Source organism: Panthera pardus, unplaced genomic scaffold (genome assembly GCF_024362965.1).
Source record: "Panthera pardus isolate Hobbes unplaced genomic scaffold, ASM2436296v1 HiC_scaffold_21, whole genome shotgun sequence".
Lineage (NCBI taxonomy): Eukaryota > Metazoa > Chordata > Mammalia > Carnivora > Felidae > Panthera > Panthera pardus.
In genome coordinates, this window is record NW_026526777.1 from 27,032,455 (window position 1) to 27,053,912 (window position 21,458).

Genomic DNA, 21,458 nt, shown 5'->3' on the forward strand with positions numbered 1-21,458 from the left:
AGGCTCCAGTTCCAGAGCCACGTGCAAATGGAAGCCACCTGGGAATCCGAAAGTGTTCAATCTACAGCCCGAGTGCCCATCATTCCCTCATGTCTTCTCCTGCGTACCTAGGGAATCCTGTTCCCAGCTTCTGGCCTTTGCCATCCCAGACCTCCTACCCCAACTCCAGCTGGAGGCTCACCTGGCTGATGAACGTGCCCAAGACCACACAGCAGAAGATGAGGTTGCGGAAGATGCCTGCAAAGACATTCCTCTCTCCGTGGATCTTGCGGGAGTTGATTTCGTTGAAGAGCTGCATCAGCACAAAGGTGTTGAAAATAATGGTGTAGTGTTGGCTGGGTGGGGAATGTAGAGGCGCCTTCCTCCCGCTATCGATGTCAAAGAATTTCTCACCTAGTGGGGAAGAAGGAAGCGTTAGTGGGTGAAGTATGAGCTCCACGAGGGCTCAGGTTGAGTCAGAACACGCTGGCATGGCCAAACTGCTTGCTGACGGCCAGTGTCCGTTCTAATAGGTTAGTATCTGAGCTACACTAGTTATCAAATACTTCTAAGTGTTAGTTCTCATCTCAACGCATCTGACCCTCTTTCTCAGTTTGCTCCATTGATTTCGACTTCTTGTAGTGCAGCGTGGTGGTAAAACTGTGGACCGGGGTCAGGGCAGACACAGGTTTGACCTTAGTACCATTATTTATTCATTATGTGACCTGAGCTTCGGTTTTTATAATCTATTAAAAAAAAAAAAAAAAAAAGCTATAGAAAGCCACCCTTGTGAAATTCTTTTTCTTTTTTTTAAATTTTTTTTTAACATTTATTTATTATTGAGAGACAGAGAGAGACAGAGCACGAGCAGGGGAGGGGCAGAGAGAAGAGGGGACACAGAGCCTAGAGCAGGCTCCAGGCTCCGAGCTGTCAGCGCAGAGCCCGACGCGGGGCTCGAACTCACACACCGCGAGATCATGACCTGAGCCGAAGTCAGGCGCTCAACCGACTGAGCCCCCCAGGCACCCCCACCCTTGTGAAATTCTTGAGAGGGGTACATCAAATAGCATAATGTGCCAGGTAGTGGGAAGAGAGGACACACTCAGTAAACGCAGCTGTTATCACTCCCAGTCTGGTGCTCAGTGTGCCCCACTGCTACCTTCTTTCCCCGGGCCATTCTCTGCCCCCATCTCCATTTAGCCCTCCGACCCTTCCCCCAGCCCCAGCCTCACCCTCGGCTCACCGGCAAAGACAAGGAAAAAGATGACAGTGAGCTGATAGACTGCGTGGCCCAAGATGTTCTTCATCATAGTACGTGAGATCAGAGGCTTATTGCGGCCATAGGGGCGACGCTTCAACAGAGACTCCGTAGGAGGCTCGGTGGCCAGGGCCAAGGAGGCAAAAGTGTCCATGATTAGGTTAACCCACAACATCTGCACGGCTTTCAGTGGGGAATCCTGGTGGGAAGAAGAACCAGTCCTTTTAGCTTTCCTTGGAAAACACCCCCTACCTCCCTCCTCAGCCTCACCTTTGCCCCTGCAATGGCCTAGCTCCCACCATCCACCCGGACTTTGGATCTGGCCATTTCTCAGCTGAGTGACCTCGAGAAAGTTACTTAACCTCTTTGAGCCTTGGTTTCCTCACCTGTAAAATGGAGAGAATACCCACTCTCCAAGACTGCTTTTGAAGAAGAGAGATAACACATAGGAGTACCCATCACAGCGGCTGACACGGATGTGCTAATTAATGGTAGATGAGTTACCATCCGTCCACACGGGCAGATGGAGACTCAGCAGAGCTAACTTCTGCCCCAACGCCACCGGGGAAACTCTTGCCCGTAATCCTCAGTAGACAGTACCCCGCCTCCTACGTTCCCTAGCCCCCGCCTCACCTCTCCCATCTCGCCCACCCCGCACTCCGCTCCTTTCACCTGAGTGATACAGGCTCCGGTGAAGGCCACAATCACGGCCACCACGTTGACAGTGAGCTGGAACTGCAGAAACTTGGAGATGCTGTCATAGACGTTTCGCCCCCACATCACTGCCTTCACAATGCTGGTGAAGTTGTCGTCTGTTAGGATGATGTCTGATGCCTCCTTTGCCACATCCGTGCCTGCAATACCCTGAGTAAGAAAGGGAAGGAGAACGGTGAGAAACTGGCTAAAGCAGAGCTTATCTACGCTCTGGACCAGGGCTGCAGTTCCTGACCTCCAAGAAGCTTCTGGACCAGGCAGAAACGCCAGAGGGCGCACTTGCCTTGCTAAAAACCAAGCCGGCGTATTTTGAGTTCTCGCTTCCAAAGATCAAGGGAAAATGTGACGTTGTCAGTCCACAGAAAACAGGGCTGGGGTCGGATGCCACCGTGTTACTCCTGAACCCAGGCTGGAAATGACAGTTATCTTTTGATATTCCTTTCTCCCTTCTCTCCTACTCCCCCACCTTAGAAATGAAGGAAAGGATAGGGAACACGTCCTATCTATTCTACCTCCAAATTCATACATTTCTTTCTTTTTTTTTAAAGATTTTATTTTTAGGTCATCGCTACCCTCAACGTGGGGCTCGAACTCACAACCTTGAGATTAAGAGTCGCAAGCTCCACTGACTGAGCCAGCCAGGTGCCCCTAAATCCTTATACTTCTTTTCCCGCTGCTAGTATCTCACTCAAGTCCTTGTCCCTCCCCCCCCCCCCCCCACCTCTAAGTCACCTTACTTTTTTTTCCAGGAGGAGTAGTCTGGCAGCACAGTTCAGATGTCCTATCCTTGTTCAAAATTCTGTTCCTGGGGAACCACTAAAGGTTTCTGAAGAGACATTATCAATGGTTGAAAGCTGTGCTTTTAGAACAGTAACTCTTCTAGACTGACGGTCAAAGCCCTCAACAGGTGAACTCGGATGGATTCATTCTCCAGCCTACTCCTATCTAATCTTTCTGCTCAAAACCCGCTGGTTTATTCACAGTTCTCTGAATCTCTTATTCACTTCTTGAATATAGACTTCTACTTACACCATTTCCTTAAACCTGGAACATCCTCCTTCCTCATCCATTTAAATCTCATCGGTTGTCAATGGTCCTTGCAATTAAGCCCTACTTGCTTTGCAAAACCATCCCTAACACCACCGGCCCATACTTCTATCCCAAGTCTTGCAAATCCTACAATCCACAGAGGAGTGTATTCATTAATTGGGCTTCCAGTAGTAGATGATTTTGTTCTCTTTACCAGGTAATAATATATTCCCTTTCGGATTGCAATAAACAAATACCTGTCATAGACTATACCAGTCGGTTTCCCCATCAAAAAGTTCTCTAATAAATCCACACAATGCCATAACATGCGCTGTAAAAAGGGGGAGAAAAAGGAAGGAGGACTCTATGTACTTACTACTATGGAATGATCTCCAGGTTACATGAAGTGAAAAAGCAATGCGGAAGAAAGAGTGTATGGTGTGTAAATAGATAAGCATAGATAGTAGTATAGATAATATCACTCAGCTAAGAGAATGGGATACAAACATATTATGTGTTTGATTACATTTTAAAGGAGCAAACAAAGGATACACCAAAAACAAGAGAAGTAAGTTACTTAGGGTTAAGAGGGGAGGAAACGGGGTGGAGGTGAGCAGAAGCTGGATTTCTTGGTGTAGACCTTGTTTTGTATATTTGACCTGAGAACTAGAGAACTACTTTATATGAGTATAAAATGAAATTAAGTTTAAAAAGCAATTTCCAAAAGGCAAAGCAACACGATATAAATGAACTGGTATGACCAGTTGGTAGCACAACTACACAAAGGAAAAATGTTCCAGGGGCGCCTGGGTGGCTCAGTCGGTTAAGCGTCCGACTTCGGCTCGGGTCATGATCTCGCGGTCTGTGGGTTCGAGCCCCGCGTCGGGCTCTGTGCTGACAGCTCAGAGCCTGGAGCCTCTTCAGATTCTGTGTCTTTCTCTCTCTCTCTGCCCCTCCCCCGCTCACACTGTCTCTTTCTGTCTCTCAAAAATAAACATTAAAAAAAAAATTTTAAAAAAAGTTCCAAACGACAGTTTGAAAGACATAGTCCCTTGATGGCAGAACCTGGTAGGATATACCTCCAGGATAAAAAAAGAACTGTAAGAAAGATCCTGAACTGTTTGTAGTAGAGTAATTGTATTATTATTGCTCTTTTGAGACTATCACCTATATTTTAGGGTAAAGCAAATTATGATTATGTTAATGACATTAGGATCAGAATTTTCAGCTTAAGAGATATAAATATAAAATCAAGGAAGTTAAATAAAATTAGGAAGTTAGAGTTCTATAATTCTAAATTTGCATTGGAAATACGAATATGGATTCATGAGGTATTTTACTTTAAAACAAAGAAACACAAAAACAAAAAAAGAGGCATAGAAGATATATTTCCTAGCTTTGCCCATTGAAAAGATCTAGAAACAAAGAATTACTCAGTAGTCAGGAACACCCTGACATGCAGACTGTGTTCTCTAAATACCATTTCTCACCAAAAAGCAGGACTCCTTTGAGAAATGGATGATTCCAGGCAGGACGAGAAATATGCATGATGATTCTGGAACCTTTTATCATGCCAGAAACCAAGTTAAGATATTAAAGACAATTGCCGTTGTATCTAAAGACCCAGCAATATTCATGAGGCTAATGATGGGTCAATGTGAATGTCAAAATAACAACAAGGGCAATGGATCAAAACACATCAAGTATACTTAAGTCCATGAGTTCATAATGGTATTAAAAAAATAGTTAAGTGGTTTTTTTTTAATGCTTATTTTTGAGAGAGAGAGAGAGAGAGAGAGTAAACAGGGGAGGGGCACAGAGAGAGGGAGACATAAAATCCAAAGCAGGCTCCAGGCCCTGAGCTGTCAGCACAGAGCCCGACGCGGGGCTCGAACCCACGAACCGTGAGATCATGACCCGAGCCGATGTCGGATGCTTAACCGACTGAGCCACCCGGGTGTCCCTTTTGGTTGCTTTTGAAGAGAGCACCCCAAACACAGATTATTCTTGAATATCCTTCCACAGCTTAAAAAAATCACCAATAGTGCAATACATATGGGAGGCTTACAATCATAAGCTACTTGAGTGTGAGAATGACATTTGCAATCCGGGGGTTTCTACATTTGCTGGAATGTCAGAATGAACCAGTGTGCCTGCTAGGAAAAGCCAAACATTTCTGGGACTCACCCATGTGCTACTGAATCAAGATACCCAAATGTGGAACCTTGGGATATGCGATTTTAAATAAACTCTCCAAGTGCTTCTGATGCGCTTGGCCTCACGAGCGTAAAGCAGAGTGATGAACAGTGCTGGCGAAGGAATACGTGCTTGATACGTCGTGGTTTCCCTGCCTGTGTCGTCTAGTCTTCACACTTGATGGCTCTCCCACTACACATACTCTCACTGGCTGGGTCGTTAGGACAGACAGAGTCAGAAAAAAGAGCGCAGTGTGGGACGTGGAGGCACAGGAAGCGGCAGGCTAAAGAAGCCTGTCCTGGCTTCCTGATGGAGAAGGCAGCTTGCAGGCAGACAGACGGTGTACTGAGCTGCTTACCATGGCAAAGCCAACATCTGCTTTCTTCAGGGCCGGCCCATCATTCGTGCCGTCGCCAGTGACAGCCACCACCTGTCGCTGTTCCCCAATAGTGCTGTCGATGATGCCTGGGAGAAACAGACACACCCCGGTGAGTCCACACGGGCCATCTCAGTCCTCTGCTCCCCTCGAAGGTGCTTTTGGGGTTTTCCTCCCTGGTCCCTGCTACCACCTCCCTTTCTTTCCTTTCTTCTTTACGTTGTGGGTTACAAGCTCACTTGATAGCATGTTGAAAGTGTAACCATCCTTCTGAGCCCTGACAGATCTGTCAGTTCCTGAGAAGCTGCTACTGCTTTGCCTTGTTCTGTGCAGGCATCTGAGGTAAGGAAAGGCTAGAGGAGCACCTTGTCCAGCCTTCGATGTGGCAGCAGGCATGTAAACACAGGTAATTTACAAATAGAAGTGCAGCTACTAGCTGAAAACAACCACAGGAAGGGGTGAAGACCAGGTGAGGTGGACTGATCCGGTCTTGGGCAGCCACTCTGGCAACGAGAGCAGACAGTGCACTCCTGCCCTCTGGTGGTCGGAGGAGAGCAGTGTCTCAGCCTCCAAGGCCACGAGGCAAAGCACTTTGAAGAGGGAGGAGCAAAGGGCACAGTGACAGCCAGCCTGAAGCCACAGGTGGTATAGACTCAGAAGGCTGGAGAGGATCCAGATCATCTACGCCACTCCCATCACCCTCCAGAGGAGAAAACTGAAACCCAGAGAGAGGAAACGCCTTGCAGGGTCCCGAAGCCAGCTGGGGAAGCCCAGCCGTCCTTCCATTCCATCTCAGCCAGCGAGGGCCATGTGCTTCCTGAGCAGGAAGAGGAAGCAGAACAACGGGAGGGAAGAGTTAAAGCAGAAAACGATACTTCCCAGGAGGCTGGCTTCTTCCGACCAAGGAGAAGACAGGAGAAAGATCGGGAGGTCAGAGTTGGGACACCAGCATGCACACACGTGCACACATCTACATGCACATACGTGATACCTGGATGCCTTTTCTCTGGCGTCCAGGCTGGTGCCCAAGTGCGAGTGTGTGTGTGTGTGTGTGTGTGTGTGTGTGTGTGACCAACTCCCTTTCTACTTTGTTCTTTCCTTCTTTCTTCTCTATGCTGGAGGTTCTACAGCATCACCCCAGGGCTGTGATTGTTTCACAGGTGGCACCTTGACCTACGAGTCTGTCTTTATCAGGTAGCCTGTGGCAGCCCAAGGGCCCTAAGGCAGCTGGTGTTTGGTGGAGAAGCCACCGGTTGAATTAAGGACAGAGACGTGGGGGTTGAACTGTACCACTTGCATTTACCAGTTGGCCAGTTTGGGTAAGCTACTCATCTTCCCAGCCTCGAACTTCCTTATGTGCAAAATGGGAATCATTTAACCTGCCCTGGTCGAATAAGGTATGGTGTCTATTTTATTTATTTATTTATTTATTTATTTATTTATTTATTTATTTAAAAAAAAATTTTTTTTTAACATTTATTCACCGGTGAGAGAGAGACAGAGCACCGTGAGGGAGGGGCAGAGAGAGAGAGGGAGACACAGAACCCGAAGCAGGAGGCTCCAGGCTCTGAGCTGTCAGCACAGAGCCCAACGCGGGGCTCGAACCCACGAACCGCGAGATCGTGACCGGAGCCGAAGTCGGACGCTTAACCGACTGAGCCACCCAGGCGCCCCAAGACATGATGTTTAAAAACAACTTTATTATATGTGTTGACTACAGATGTTGGCTGAGCTGTCTGTTCCCCCCACGAGCTGGAGAGCGCTCCTGGGACCTTCCTGTTCAGGACGGGAGAGTTGCTTTGGCCAACGGTCCTCGTCTGCCCTGCCCCAGACTGCCGTCTTCTGCCCCAGGTACCTGGCCAGCAGCCAAGCTTACCTTTTACCAGGGTGTGCTTGTCAGTGGGGGACGATCGCGCCAAGACTCGAAGCTTAGGCCAGATCTTGTCCAGCTTCTCTTGCTCTACCTGCCAACGTGAGACCACACCAGGTCAGGCAAGCCCAGAATAGTCATCCAGAAGAAGCTTACTTCTCCCCACGCTCTGAGATTCTGGGGGAACTGGCATTCCACGGCCCATGGCGGCTGCTACCGTGGCCTCCACGGGACATGAAACATCCAGCTGAGTCTCCAAGGGCAGATTCATTGATGGTGACCATTCAGGCTCCGCGTGTCTCTTTTTTTCCTCCCGGTTCCCTACTGGGGAGCCAATCCCCTACTTCTTGGAACCTTGACAGGAGGTGGGCAGGGGTTAGCTGTTGGCTCCAGAGGCTAACGTGCTTCTAAGGTCTTAGGTGTGGTTTCTATGTAGACCAGGAAGCTCTGGTCTGCTTCACACCCAGACCACATCCTCTTACAAACCTGTGCCAGCATTAGTCACGGAGGGTGAGGATGGAGGGAAATCAGTACAAAATCACTCCTTAACTGAAAAAAATCGGGAAGACGCGAAAAGTTAGCGAGGCTGTCTCAAAAATTAGCTTATGAATGAAGATAACGAGGAGACAGGAAACTCGCAGTTTTACCCCCTGAGCAGCTTTGGTAGAAGGAACGTCTCGCTATGAATAGATTTTAGTTTAAAAACCACCCACTTGGCGGTACAACTCCTCACAGCTTCCCCTCCCTCCTCTATGGGCTGCTGCCCGATTCATGAAACCATTTAATAAAGCCGATTAGATCTTCCAAAAAACAAAAACCAAACAAAAACAAACACACGACCACCACAACAAAAGCCAGCCGCTTTCTCCCGCGCGTCCCAGCTGCGCCACACGAGACCCAGGCTCCCCGGCCGCGACCCACCTCGCCCTTCTCGTTGCGGATAAGTCGGTTGAACTCTTTGCCTTCTAAGCACAAGAAGTCATCCCCAGGTGTGACAATGCCACATTTGGTGGCGATGGCCCGGGCTGTGTTGATGTTGTCACCGGTCACCATTCTGACAGTGATGCCAGCTTGTTTGCATTTGGCGATAGCGTCTGGGACCTATGGAGAGTAAGGCAAGGGGAAAGGAGGAGGTGGGGTGGTGAGGCCTGCTAGGCTGTCCCCGTTCAGGGTCCCTTCACTCTACACAGGAGACAGGTACCCCAGGAGCAGTGCCACGGGGCACTGGCTACGTCCGGTCATTTTTATATTGTCCGGTGTCACCTCACTTCTGTCCTACCCACGGTACTACATTTGGATTTGCCTTTTAGTGTAACTTGAGTTGAAGAGGAAATTTGCTTCAGGAGCTGGGTGTGAAAGCTTACTCTCCCTGCGATCTAGACTCCTTCGCAGGGCATATACACAGCCCTTTGAGATCTGGCCACTGTCTTCCTCCCCAGCAGAGGTTTTTTGCCATTCTCCACCCCCCTGGCCCATACTCCAACCATATCAGTTCTTTGCAGTTTCCCCAATGCATGCTGCCCTCTCCTGCCTGGGGGCCTTGACAACTAACAGTCCATCTGTTTGAATTTCTTTCGAGCAGAGACTTTTTTCGATGCCTTAGCGTCTAGAATAGTGTTCAGCTACCCTAGGGGCGCTCAACAAGAATGTGTTGCTTGAAAGAAGGCGGCTGGAGGCAGGGATGGTGTCCCAGTTAACTCAGCCTCCTGGCTGTTCTAGGTATCAAATCATAAGCTCAATGAAACCTATACTTCTCACCCCTCAGACGGCATTAACCATCAGAATGGCACCTTCTAGCAGTTCAGCACTCTAAAGCAGTTTTGTGAAGCTGGAAGCCTGGGAACATCTATCCCTGCAAGTGAGAAGCTGTTAGGTAACACGCCTGGGGTCACAGCTAGAAATGGAACCAGTACCCCAGTTCCTGTGACTCCTGGGTGGCTTCCCGTTGGACCATGCTCAGCTTGCACATGCGCCAGGGGCTGTTGGAAGACTTCCGTTCACGTTTTCTTACCCTTTGGCCAAGCCAAAGCCTCACCTCTGGGCGCACGGGGTCCTCAATGCCCACCACCGCGACGCAGGTCAGTTCGGTGAGGATCTCACTCTCGTTGTCCCACGGGGGCTCTCCGTCATTGAAATCCCGGTAAGCTATGCAGATAGTTCGGAGGCCCTCGCAGGCCATGGGCTCGATGACAGTGCGCACTATCTCATCTCGGTCCTTGCTCTTGAATGGCACCACTTCCCCTTTCTTGTCCAGGATTCGGTTGCACCTGGGGAGGCACACGGTCAGGAAGCGGCGCCCCGTCTCACCCAATATGTCTCTACGGTCACCTGCAGACATTCTGGCAACTGTTCTGAGGCCAGACACCGTTCTGAGGCCAGAAATCTCTCATCCCTCTCCCCCAGCTGAGTCCCTTCTTCCAAGGTGGGGAGGTGTGTAGGTGGATAAGGTCCACGTAAGCGGAAGGTGCGGTTCCCCGCTACCATCTGTCCCTACTCATATGTGAAGTCTTTTGGGGATCACCTGCTCTTTTGAACTTCTCAAAGGTGGAGAGACAGTTTTAATTCCCGTGACCTAGGATAGTACTCAGTGCATAGGGCGTGTTCCACGGGAATGTGCTCATTGTTTGTTTTTTACAAACTGAAGGTTTGTAGCAACCCTGCATCCAGCAAGACTGTTGGCACCAATTTTCTAACGGCATTTGCCCACTTCCTGTCTCTGAGTTACGTTTGGGTAAGTTTCACAATACTTTAAACCTTTTCGTTATTATTATATTTGCTATGGTGATCTGTGACCAGTGAGCTTTGATGTTACTGTTGTAATTGTTTTGGGACATCAAGAGTCGCGCGCATGTAAGACAGCAAATTTAATCGATAATGTTGTGTGTGTTCTGACTCCACTGCCCAGCTCTTTCCCCTTCTCTCTCCCTATCCCCTGAGAGACAACAATATTGAAATTAGGCCACTGATAACTCTACAGTGGCCTCTAAGTGCTCAAGTGAAAGGGAGGGGTGCACATCTCTCACTTTAAATCAGAAGCTAGAAATGATTAGGCCTGATGAGGAAGGCAGGTGGAAAGCCGAGAGAGGCTGAATGTTAGGCCTCTTGTGCCAAACAGCCAAGCTGTGAATGCAAAGGAAAGGTTCTCAGAAGAAATGAAAAGTACTGTTTCTGCGAAACCCAAGTGGTACGCGCGTGAAACAGCCTTGTTGCTGATATGGAGCAAGTTTGAACGGTCTGGATAGAAGACGAAACCAGCCACAACGGCCCCATAAACCAAAGCCGAATCCAGAGCAAGGCCCTAACTCTCTTAAATTTTATCAAGGCTAAGAGAGGAGAAAAAGCTGCAGAAGAAAATCTGAAGATAGCAGAGGTTGGGTCATGAGGTCTAAGGAAAGCGGAGATCTCCATGATATAAAAATGGAAGTGCTGATGTAGACTAACGGTGTTGGGAAAACTAGACAGCCACATGCAGCGAGTTCTCCAGAAGACCTAGCTCAGATGGTTAACGAAGGTGGCTACACTGAACAGCAGCTTTTCCTTGTAGACGCAACAGCCTCATACTGTAAGAAGATGCATTCCAGGACTTTCACAGCTAGAGAGAAGTCAGTGCCTGGGTTCCAAAGTTTCAAAGGACAGCCTTACTTGCTCATTAGTGGCTAATGCAGCTGGTGACTTTACATTGAGGCCAATGCTCGCTTACCATTCTGAAAATCCCAGGGCCCTGAAGAATTATGCTAAATCTACTCTGTCTGTGCTCTCTAAACGGAACAACAAAGCTTGGATGGCAGCACATCTGTTTATAACAAGGCTTACTGAATATTTTAAGTCCACCGTTGAGAGCTGCTGCCCAGAAAAAGACTCCTTTGAAAATATGACTGCTCATTGACAATACACCTGGTCACCCAGGAACTCTGATGGGGATGTCCAACGAGATTAATGTTGTTTTCATGCCTGCTAACACAACATCCATTCTGCAGCCCATGAATCAAGGAGTAATTTCGACTTTCAAGGCTTATTATTTAAGAAACACATCTTGTAAGGTTATCGATAGAGATTCCTCTGGTGGATCTGGGCAAAGTAAATGGAAACCTCCTTCCAAATGCCATTAAGAACATTCATGATTTATGGGAAGAGGCCTGCATATCAACATGAACAGCAGGTTGGAAGCAATTGATTCCAACCCTCATGGATGACTTTGACCCTCAGGGTTCGAGACTTTAGGGGAGGAATTCATTGCCGATGTGGTGGAAAGAGCAAGAGAAATGGAAAGAGCAGTGGAGCCTGAAGATGGGACTGAATGACTGTGATCTCGCGATCAAATACGGACAGATGAGGAGTTGTTTCTAGCGGATGAGCAAAGAAAATTTCTTGAGATGGAACCTACTCTTGATGAAGATGCCGTGAAGATCGTTGAATGACAATAAAGGATTCAGAATAGTACATAAGCTTAGTTGATAAAGCAGTGGCAGGGTTTGAGGGGAAGTAACTCTAATTCTGAAAGAAGTTTTACTGTGGGTAAAATGCTATCAAATAGCATCTCTATATAGCATCTCATGCTATAGAGAAATTGTTCATGAAAAGAGCCAATCTATGCGGCACACTTCACTGTCTTATTTTAAGAAACTGCCACAGCCACCCCAACCTTCAGCACCCACCGCCCTGATCAGTCAGCAGTCATCAACATCGAGGAAAGACCCTCCACCAGCAGAAACATTATGATCACTAGGGGCGCCTGGGTGGCTCAGTCAGTTAAGCATCTGACTCTTAATTTCGGCTCAGGTCATGAGCTCATGGTTCATGGGATTGAGTCCTGCGTCAGGCTCTGCGCAGAGCCCGCTTGGGATTTTTTCTCTCCCTCTCTCTCTGCCCCTCCCTGACTCATGCATGCGTGCACACACACTCTCTCTGTCTCAAAATAAATCAATAAACGTGAAAAAAAATTTAAAAAAAAAGATTATGATCACTAAAGCTCAGATGATGGTTAGCATTTTTTTAGCAATAAAGTATTTATAAAATAAAGTATGTTATTATTTTTTTTTATATATATACATCATGCTATGGCACCCTCAATAGACTCCAGTCTAGTGTAAGCATGAGCTGTAAATGCCCTGGGGAATCAAAAAGATCCATTTGCCTCACTCTGTTGTGGCGATCTAGATCCGAACTCGCAAGGTCTCTGACGTAGGCCAAAGTTACACTGAACCATTTAATCATAGGAACCCCATGGGCATTAATCTCTGTTTTCAGGCTAGCAAACGAGAGCTTGGATCATTGCGGTCTGAATCCTGGCTGTGCCACTCTTAGCTGTTATCACCTTGAGCAAGTTACTTCACCTCCCGGGACCTCTGTTTTCTCATCCGTAAAGGGGGGATAACAACAGTATCTGCTGCACTGAGCTGTGAAGACTAAACGCAACAGGCCACCCGAAGGCACGTGAAAACTGCGTGGCCCGAGCAAGCGCTCAGATATGGGTTCTGCGGTCACCGCCCCGAAGCGGGGCTCACGTATCATTCGGCGGGGCTCAGCACGGCGCGGGTTGCCCGGACCTTCCTGGGGGGGGGGGGGAGGATTTCGCAGGGAAGGAGAAGCGGGGGAAGGAAGTGCTCACTTGCGCAAGATGATCTCCGAGGCGCCCTTGCTGTACATGCGGTAGCCCCCGCTGGGCTTCTCGATGACCGTGCTCATGGATTTGCGCACCGAGTTGAAGGTATACACCTTGTAGAGCTTCTCCTCGGGCACCTCATTGCGCACCGCATGGTAATCCTGCTTCAGGTCTGTGACAAACCCCAGCAGAGCACATTCGGTCTTGCTGCCCACCTGCCGCGGCAGACCTCCCTCCTTCTCCGGAGGCTGAGAGAAAAATCATACGTGGCATTTGAGTAACGGGCCTCGACTAGGGAGAGAGCTGAGGAAGGAAAGGACAAAACTTTCATGCGTTTTCTTCCCAAGGGTAAGCGGGCGGTGGGCAGTGGCGACTGTGGTCGCTGGGCCATCCGGGGCTCAGTGTACCCTGGGGGCGGTGCTGGTATCTCACCCTGTGCGGGTCTCATTCTAACCCCCTCTCTGAGTTTCTGGGCAATGTGTACTTTCCTCCTGGTAAGCCCAATTCCGCTACCAGCACGAGGTCTCTTCCAGAGATTCCGCCCTCAGATGGTGCCTGGTGGGCGCTTCATGGCCGTAGATTTCTACCTGCCTCCCCACCTCCGCTCTCCTCCCACGGATCATTCCCTAGTCACGCCAAACACGTTCAGTGAGGAGTAGGAAACGTGACGGGGGATGGCAATTCAGGCAGAACAAACAAGAGAAAATTGCTCTGTCCAGAGAAGATTGACGGTCCCTTCCGACCACCCCGTTCGAAGTGTCCAGGCAAAGGGAGAGCTTACCAGAATCTTGGAGGTATAGGCACTGTTGATAGAAATGGCATTGACAATAAGGTCCAGGACCTTGGGCAGGAGGACATCAGGGCTCGGGATCTGATGGTAATGGGTGTCTCCAATATAAGCCTGTACCACGGTCATGCGGTTCATGGTCAACGTGCCGGTCTTATCAGAGCAAATGGCTGTGGCGTTGCCCATTGTCTCACAAGCATCCAGGTGCCGCACCAGGTTATTGTCTTTCATCATTTTCTACAAAGGAGATGAGAGCAGACTTGAGAGGGGACCGAATACAGGTCAAAGGCCATGTTTCAGCCAACATGTCTCCACCTCTCATCCTCTTGTTGGCACAAAAACGCAGGATACCATTGTTGCGAATCCTCTTTAGATTCCACTGGCTTCCCGAAACACTGATGCGGCTGATCAAGAGGGTCTTTCACCTGTGAGCAGTGCCAGCGACCCCTGCCCCTGCCAGGTGCCACGCAGGGTCTGTGGAGATGGCCCGGCCTTTCACCCCACGCTACACGGCGCCCTCCCTTCCCATCTCCGTCCTGAAAGAAGAGCCAGCCTCGTTCCCGTCTCACCTTCACGGAGTAGGCCAGGGAAATGGTGACAGCCAGCGGCAGCCCCTCTGGCACAGCCACCACCAGCACAGTGATGCCGATGATGAAGAACTTGACAAAGTACTGGATGTAGATGGGAGTGCACTCGGGCAGCCACGCTCTGCGGTGGATCACGAAGTTGTCAATCACAAAGTACAGGATCAGGATGAGAACCGTGAAGGCAGACATGATGAGGCCTGTCCGGGAAACAAGTCACATGAACCCAGGCTCCAGGGCCTTCCCGGGGCCCTAGCCAGAGGTGGGCTGGCAGAAGTTAGAGGCTTTGCTACCGGTGTTTAGAACCACTCCCTCTAGGGAGTCGTACCCAGATCCCCTATCCATTCTCTGTTGCTTATACATTACTGTGCAGGGGAAAAGACGCTGGTTTTGTCTCCCACGGACACAGGCTCTAGTCTCGGCCCTGCGCTAACCGGACTCGTGGCTTTGTCCCTCTCTGGGCCTGTTTCCTCATTCATAAACAAGGAGTTGGTCTAGCTTTCTTTTTTCTTTTGGGCAAGGTCATCTAATACTTTCTGTTTTTTATTTATATTTATATTTTTTAAAATCTACATCCAAATTAGTTAGCAGAGAGTGCAGCACTGATTTCGCGAGTAGATTCCTTAGGGCCCCTCCCCCATTTAGCCCATCCCCCCCTCCCACGACCCCTCCAGCAACCCTCAGTTTGTTCTCCATATGTATGAGTCTCTTCCGTTTTGTCCCCCCTCCCTGTTTTTATATTATTTTTGTTTCCCTTCCCTTACGTTCATCTGTTTTGTCTCTTTAAGTCCTCATATGAGTGAAGTCATACGATCTTTGTCTTTCTCTGACTAATTTCACTTAGCATAATACCCTCCAGTTCCATCCATATAGTTGCAGGTCTAGTTTTCTAAAACAGCATTTTATTGGGGTGCCTGAGTGGCTCAGTCAGTTGAGGGTTTGACTCTTGATTTTGGCTCAGGTCATAATCCCAGGGTCATGGGATCGAGCCCCACGTCGGGCTCTGCGCCGAGTGAAGGGCCTGCTTAGGATTCTCTCCCTCTGTCTCTGCCCCTCCCATGTGCGTGCACATGTGCTTTCTCTCTCTCCCTCTCTCAAAACACACACACACACACAAAAAAAAACCCCAAAAAACAAAAACCCAGCATTTTATGACTCTATCTCAGACCTACCCTCTTTCCACAATTCATAACGTAGTGACTGTATCTGCCTACTTCCTAGTAGTTTATCAATTTGGGTTTCTCCCCTATCAATTCATGACTCGTTCACAGCGATGTCCCTAAGGTCACCTGCATGACTAACTTTCAGAACAGTGTTTCCTGACCTTTCTCTTGACACGGCATAGATAGGAGATGACAATAATTTGTATGTTTACAACAAGCAAATATTTCTATAGTGCTTGCTATAGGCCAGGTAAGCACCTCACGTATACTGACCCATTTAATCCTCACGAAACCCCTGTGAGGTAAGTTACCATGATCATCCCCTTTCATGGGGAAATCAAGGCACAGAGAGGTGTTTTTTTTTTTTTTTAAGAAGATCAAAACAAAATTATGATCTTTAAATTTTATTTATTTATTTATTTCGTTCATGATAAGTGTACTCTTTAATCCCCATCACCTATTTCACCTATCCCCTCACCCCCTTCCCCACAGAGAGTTTTCTGGAATGGACACTGGCTGGGGGACCAACTATTCTGGTTTGCCTGAGGCTGTGCAGTTCCCTGGGATGTGGGACTTTCAGAGCTAAAATCAAGACAGTCCCAAGCCAACGGGGACAGCTGGTCATCCTACAACACTGACGTAAACGGAAGAATCTTTTCAAGGTCAGAAAGCACCTGGCCCGGGTGCTGTCTGGCCACTCTGAAGGCTGAGGGAATCACTATCCGGGCACCCTGCACCTCTCTGTGGCAAAATATCTGGGAAGAGCTTTGCTTCAAACCCCAGTCTAGTTTGGGTCTTTGCTTTTCCTGAGGGCCTAATGATTCAAGACAATCAGAGCAAGGCCAGAGGTGATTATACCAATAAAAGCATATTCTTTTGAGCTTTGCTTCAGCAGGGTCGGGGCTGATGTGAGGCAACCTGGGTGCGTAGGGCCCAAAATTTAAGGAAGTGCTCCCTCCCAGGGTGGCACATTGCCTCGCCCGACTCCCGGCCTAGCTTGATACGTAAACTAAAACAAGAGAGGAGACCCGGTGGCCGGCCCACCAGGTAGCTCGCACTCCCTAAAGAGCAGGGCAGGGATCCGGAGGACAATAGAAGGGATTAGGCGGGGTCTTTTTAATGTTTCACACCTATGCGCCAGGCTCAGGAACGTGATTCCACACCCGCAATTCATCTCATCCGTGTACAGTTTATACGCGAGAGATGTCACAGAGGTCAAAATCAGCCGGGTACTAGAACTGAAAGAATAGGGCTAGACTAATGCGGTCCAGCAGAACTCTCTGCGATGCTTCCAACGTTCGCTGCGTGCGCTGTCCCATAAGGTAGCCACGACCTGAGTGTGGACATTGACCAACTGAACTCAGGCTGATGTGACCGAGGAACCGAATGTTTAACTGTATTTGATTGTCGGTCGATGTAAGCGGGAACAACCACACAGGGTTAATGGCTCCGGTAGCGGACCGCAAAGCTTCTGGCTCCCCAGTGTGTGGTCAGCCCATTGGCGGCACTGGCATCGCCTGGGGGCTTGTCAGAGATGCAGACTCTCAGGCCCCGACCTCCTGACTCAGAATCTACGCTTTAACCAGGTTCCGGGTGAATTGTCCACACAGAACGTACTGGTCTAGCCTCTGATTGTGGTAAAGAGAGGGGTGGGGTCAGAAGATAATTAAACAGTGGGACAAGACAGTACCTGGAGGGCTCTGCCCACTGAAGGCGCAATATTCCTTCTGTTTCCTCCTCCAGCCCCGCCCCCCCCCCCCCCCTTAACCCCCAACAGAAGGTAGAGGGAGAATGTAGAGGCAGTCTGGAAAGAGCCTCTCCAACCACAGGCTTCCTTTTCCTCCAGTCCTTACTCTGAATTTACTGTCCTGTCCCTGGCCAGATGCTAGGACCACACTCGGGAACTGCCTCCAGGAAACAGGAGCCTTCTCTGCCCTTAAGGAATGTATAAGTCAATACACGAAACAGGTGGGTGGTTACCAGTCTTCTGTCTCCCTGAAGTAAATCTCCCCTGTGTGACAGAAGTTCTTTATTTCCCACTTGGCGGCAAGAGACCATGGGGCCTTTAACCCTCGCACGCTTCTCCCTGAAAAGGCCCAGGGAGTGGCCGGAGGGTGGCAGGGAGAGGGGGCCTACACCCTGGGCTGCACGAGCCCCTTGGAAGTTTCGGCTTCTTTCTGCGGCCCGGTTGGTACAGAAGGGAGACAGGGAGGCCAGGATCCAGAACAGCACTAACGAACAACAAGAAGCCGCCGCCCTACTCACCAGCTTTCCCGATCTGAACAGCCAAGCGCGTCAGCTTGCCCTGCAGCACCGACTTCTCCTTTTTGGGCAGCTTGGCCGCCTTCTTCTCCTTCTCCTCGTTGTCGGTCCCCTCCTGGCTGTTGAGTGGCTGGATTTCCAGGGCCACCCCATCCTGAGTTTTTGCTAGGGTGCGCACAACAGAGAGGACAGGTGAGCGCGCAAGGTGACGGCAGCAAGTGGCAAGCACGTGAGAACCCCAACTCCTCTGCCTCCTTCCTGGAATCCACCTCGGACCCCCGATGTCAATTCTGACCACTCTCACCCCGTGCCAGACGGGGCACTTGCCTTGCACCCTCCACTGGGGCCTTTGGAATGATACTCTGACAACTGGAGATGAAATAGGAGTGTTTTCGGGGTACGGGTTTCCTCTTCAGTGGCAGCTTCCTGGCACCACCTCAGAGCCCCAAGCCAGGCTTATTCCAGCAAGAGGATTAGTCATGCCGCTAAGCGCTATTACCAACAACCATCCCTCCCGGAATTCAGTGCTTAGAATGGTGAATCTTCACTGCAGGAAGGGGCCGACGGGGAAGGCTGGAAGACGTTTCTAGAGCGTAAGGGCCCTCCCGGTCTGCTCTGTTAAATGGTTCATCTCTCTCTTCCTATAGACCGTCAGGGGAGAAACACAGACCCCCCCCCCCCAATACAAGATGTTTTCCAGTTCCTCCTCATATCAGTCGAATGACAGCGGAAGGAAATGCCCTTTCTCCCCTGTCTGACGAAGGTGGGGAGGCACAGAGTGGGGAGGTACAGGGGTAAGTCTTTTGGGGGGGAGAGGGAAGAAGCTGGTATGAGGGACCCTCTGGAATGAGAGGGATAAAGACAGACATATAAACCCATTTTGCTTTCGAAAGAAGAGTTAAAGAGACCTAAAATTAAAGAATTATTTCTGTGGAGCCCTGGTTCTCCGATGGGATGACTTTATTCCTGAAGACTCCTATGACACGGGTCCAAAGAGCAAAATAATCACTAGTGGCTGTCTCAAGAGAGCCATTCTCGCTGGGTCCCAGCACCCCTCCAGCTTCACCCCCGTTGGAGCTCAGCCCTTTTGCTTAGGATGCCCTTCCTGAGATACTGTCTCTGTTGTCAGACTCACAAACAAGACAGAGACGGGATGTAGACACAGCCACCAAAAAAGAAACACACACCAGATCGGGAGGAAGAAAACAGACTGAGGGGAGAACAAAGAAAGAGGTGGGGAGAGGTACAGAGAAAGGCTCTGTCCAAGCACCCCCGAGAAGACTAGAAGAGAAGACCAGACCAGAAGAGGACACCGATGAGGCAGCTAGCAAGAGGAGGGTGCAGGGACTGCCCACCCCATCTCCCTCCACCGTGAGGACCCTGAAGTCTTCCAGCCAGGAAACCGATGACCTTTGGCGTTTAAATCTGGCCGAGGGCAATGAAGCAATGCGTTCAGCGCCCAGAGAAGAGCTGATCCATCCCACACGCTCCCCAAGAGAAACCTTGACAGGAGATTCCATGAGAAAACAGCAGAGGGTGCTGTTGTCCCATTTTGGATTGGGATTGGGAACCCCCTCCTGAGACCGCCCCCAAATCTCTGCACCTTCCTCAGGATGAGGCATCCAGGCCACAGCAGCAGATAACAGATTTATGGAGAGGACAAAGGGAGAAGGCAGATGGCCTGGAAAGGTCTGATTTGAGTGTGGGCAGGTAGAGATGGTAAATGAGTGGGTGGCGAGGTTACCTTTGTTGCGATTTTCAGGGACTCCTTGTTTTTTACCTGTTTGAACAAGAAAGAAAAAAGTGGGGTGGAGACCCAGAGCGACTATCAAGAGATCAGATATCCAATCTGTTGGTCCTGCTCAGAGCCCAAAAGGGCGACAGCAAAGGGGCTGAGCGGCAGGGAAGGGACTATAAGGAAGTTCACGTCTCTGCTCACATCCATGCTCACGAGGGGCTCTCCTGAATCCTGGGGGTGCAGACCAGCCACTCGTGCAGGTGAGTGCACACCCACACCTGAGCTGCGTTCTCGCAGAGCCCAGGCCGCTGCTGGGAGGCTGCTCCCGGCCTGAGTCACATCGCTGGGAGAAATGGGGTGGGGGTGAGAAAGTGAGAGGCTGGAACGGTTTCTGCCTAATGGCGAAGGCTCTGAAAGGGGTCTCCGTGTCAATTCACCGGCACCAGGCAAGCTTCCTCCTTACTCATTTGCAGGTAGCTGCAAAAACCACTAGTCTAGCTCCTGGGGGAACGTGTTTCATTTCCTTTTGATAACCCGCCCTCCACGAAACAGCCTGAGATGGTCCTCTAGCCAAGGGACAGAAATCCTTCCCTCCTCCAAGGAAAGAAGGAATGCCTAGGGAAAGGGGAAGACTTCTTTTTAGTATCTCTTCTTCATTCACCCTCTGTGTTTCCTCCCTTCAGGAGCACGTGAATGGCAGAGACAGGACTAACTCTGGGGGGAGACATTACCTCTCTGTTCCAACTCTCCTAGCTGGGTCTCTCTTCCCCTGACAGCCCACGGTTTTGGCAGTTTACCCTCAGCCTTGACGGGTCATTTAATCCCCCACGTTTGCAGAAGAAGGGTTGGGGGGTTGCATGGAGGGCATCTGGGGCCGGAGCACCTAGCCAGCTCCCGTGGGGCAAGCTTTACATCTTGCCCCTGCACAGCCATTAACAGACACGGGAGTTGAGCCTCAGAGGTGACCTGACTTGGTTTTCATCAGAGCACCCTGGGGAGCCAGGCTTGACATCTTCATCTCGGCAAGACGTTCAGATATCTGTGCTCTTCATCCAGCAGCTTCTTCCACGCAGATGTTCCATCCGGGTCTGTTCTCTTGCCTCCCGCTTTGTCCACGGGCACGGGTGGGAACAGAATGTCATCTCAAATGCCCCTTACCTTTTTTCTTCTTCTCCTCCTCTTCTCCCTCGCTGGCTCCCAAAAGGGTAAAGATGATTCCAGTCTGAGAGTTGATACCCACAGCCGTCACTACCATCCGGCCAGAACCTTCCATGACATGGGTCCCTATGTGAGAAAGGAGAAGGTGGGAGGAGTGTTGTTTTTTATACCTAGCCAGGCTTTGGTGTGGAACGCAAACTTAGAAAACAACAGTCCCTCTTCCTTCCTTCCCCACGGATAATGATCCGCTCGGCAGATAGTGGGAAAAGGTCAAGAGCTGGGCCCATTTAAAATAGACCAAGCACTCCAGCTGATTCCAATGGGTAGCCAAGGTTGAGAATCACTGTTCTAGAACGCTGGTTATCTTTACTCACCCAAGTACTGTTGCTCCCAGCTTTAGCTAATATGGTTGGCCCTTGAACAACACGGGTTTCAACTGCACATGGATTCTTTTCAATAAATATATGTACAGTTAAAAAATAATAATCAAATCAAATCAAATAGACCAAGCAGATTGGGGGGTAAGGAGAAAAGTGAGTCTAACTGCTTTAGGGTAAGACTCCTTCCCCCACCCCCACCCCCACCAGCAGCGCCCTACCAAGGCTCCTAGAGCACTTGCTGTAGAGAACCTCTTTCAGGTTGCCCGATAACCCTGTATTCAACCCACCGATATGCTGCTGCCCCAGATGAAGCTAGGGGAAGGAGAGGGGGTAGGGCCAGAAGACAGAGCGAGGCCTGGAGC

At 49.8% G+C, this 21,458-nt stretch overlaps 1 protein-coding gene across 9 annotated transcripts in view; it reads right to left on the reverse strand.

The window, feature by feature from the left end:
- ATP2B4 (ATPase plasma membrane Ca2+ transporting 4) overlaps positions 1–21,458 on the reverse strand; it is a 97,466-nt gene that overhangs the window by 16,152 nt on the left and 59,856 nt on the right. For 7 of the 9 annotated variants that reach the window (XM_019432263.2, XM_019432323.2, XM_053909028.1 and 4 more), the window contains exons 6-18: positions 20,717–20,842; positions 19,565–19,600; positions 17,824–17,985; positions 14,381–14,595; positions 13,806–14,048; positions 13,031–13,272; positions 9,458–9,689; positions 8,340–8,523; positions 7,429–7,512; positions 5,535–5,641; positions 1,910–2,101; positions 1,223–1,436; positions 182–393 (exon numbers count right to left, since the gene is read on the reverse strand). In XM_019432263.2, the coding sequence (XP_019287808.1) occupies positions 182–393; positions 1,223–1,436; positions 1,910–2,101; positions 5,535–5,641; positions 7,429–7,512; positions 8,340–8,523; positions 9,458–9,689; positions 13,031–13,272; positions 13,806–14,048; positions 14,381–14,595; positions 17,824–17,985; positions 19,565–19,600; positions 20,717–20,842 (2,249 nt within the window). The remainder of the gene's footprint in view (positions 1–181; positions 394–1,222; positions 1,437–1,909; positions 2,102–5,534; positions 5,642–7,428; positions 7,513–8,339; positions 8,524–9,457; positions 9,690–13,030; positions 13,273–13,805; positions 14,049–14,380; positions 14,596–17,823; positions 17,986–19,564; positions 19,601–20,716; positions 20,843–21,458) is intronic. The other 2 variants (XM_053909029.1, XM_019432327.2) reach the window with 1 other exon arrangement.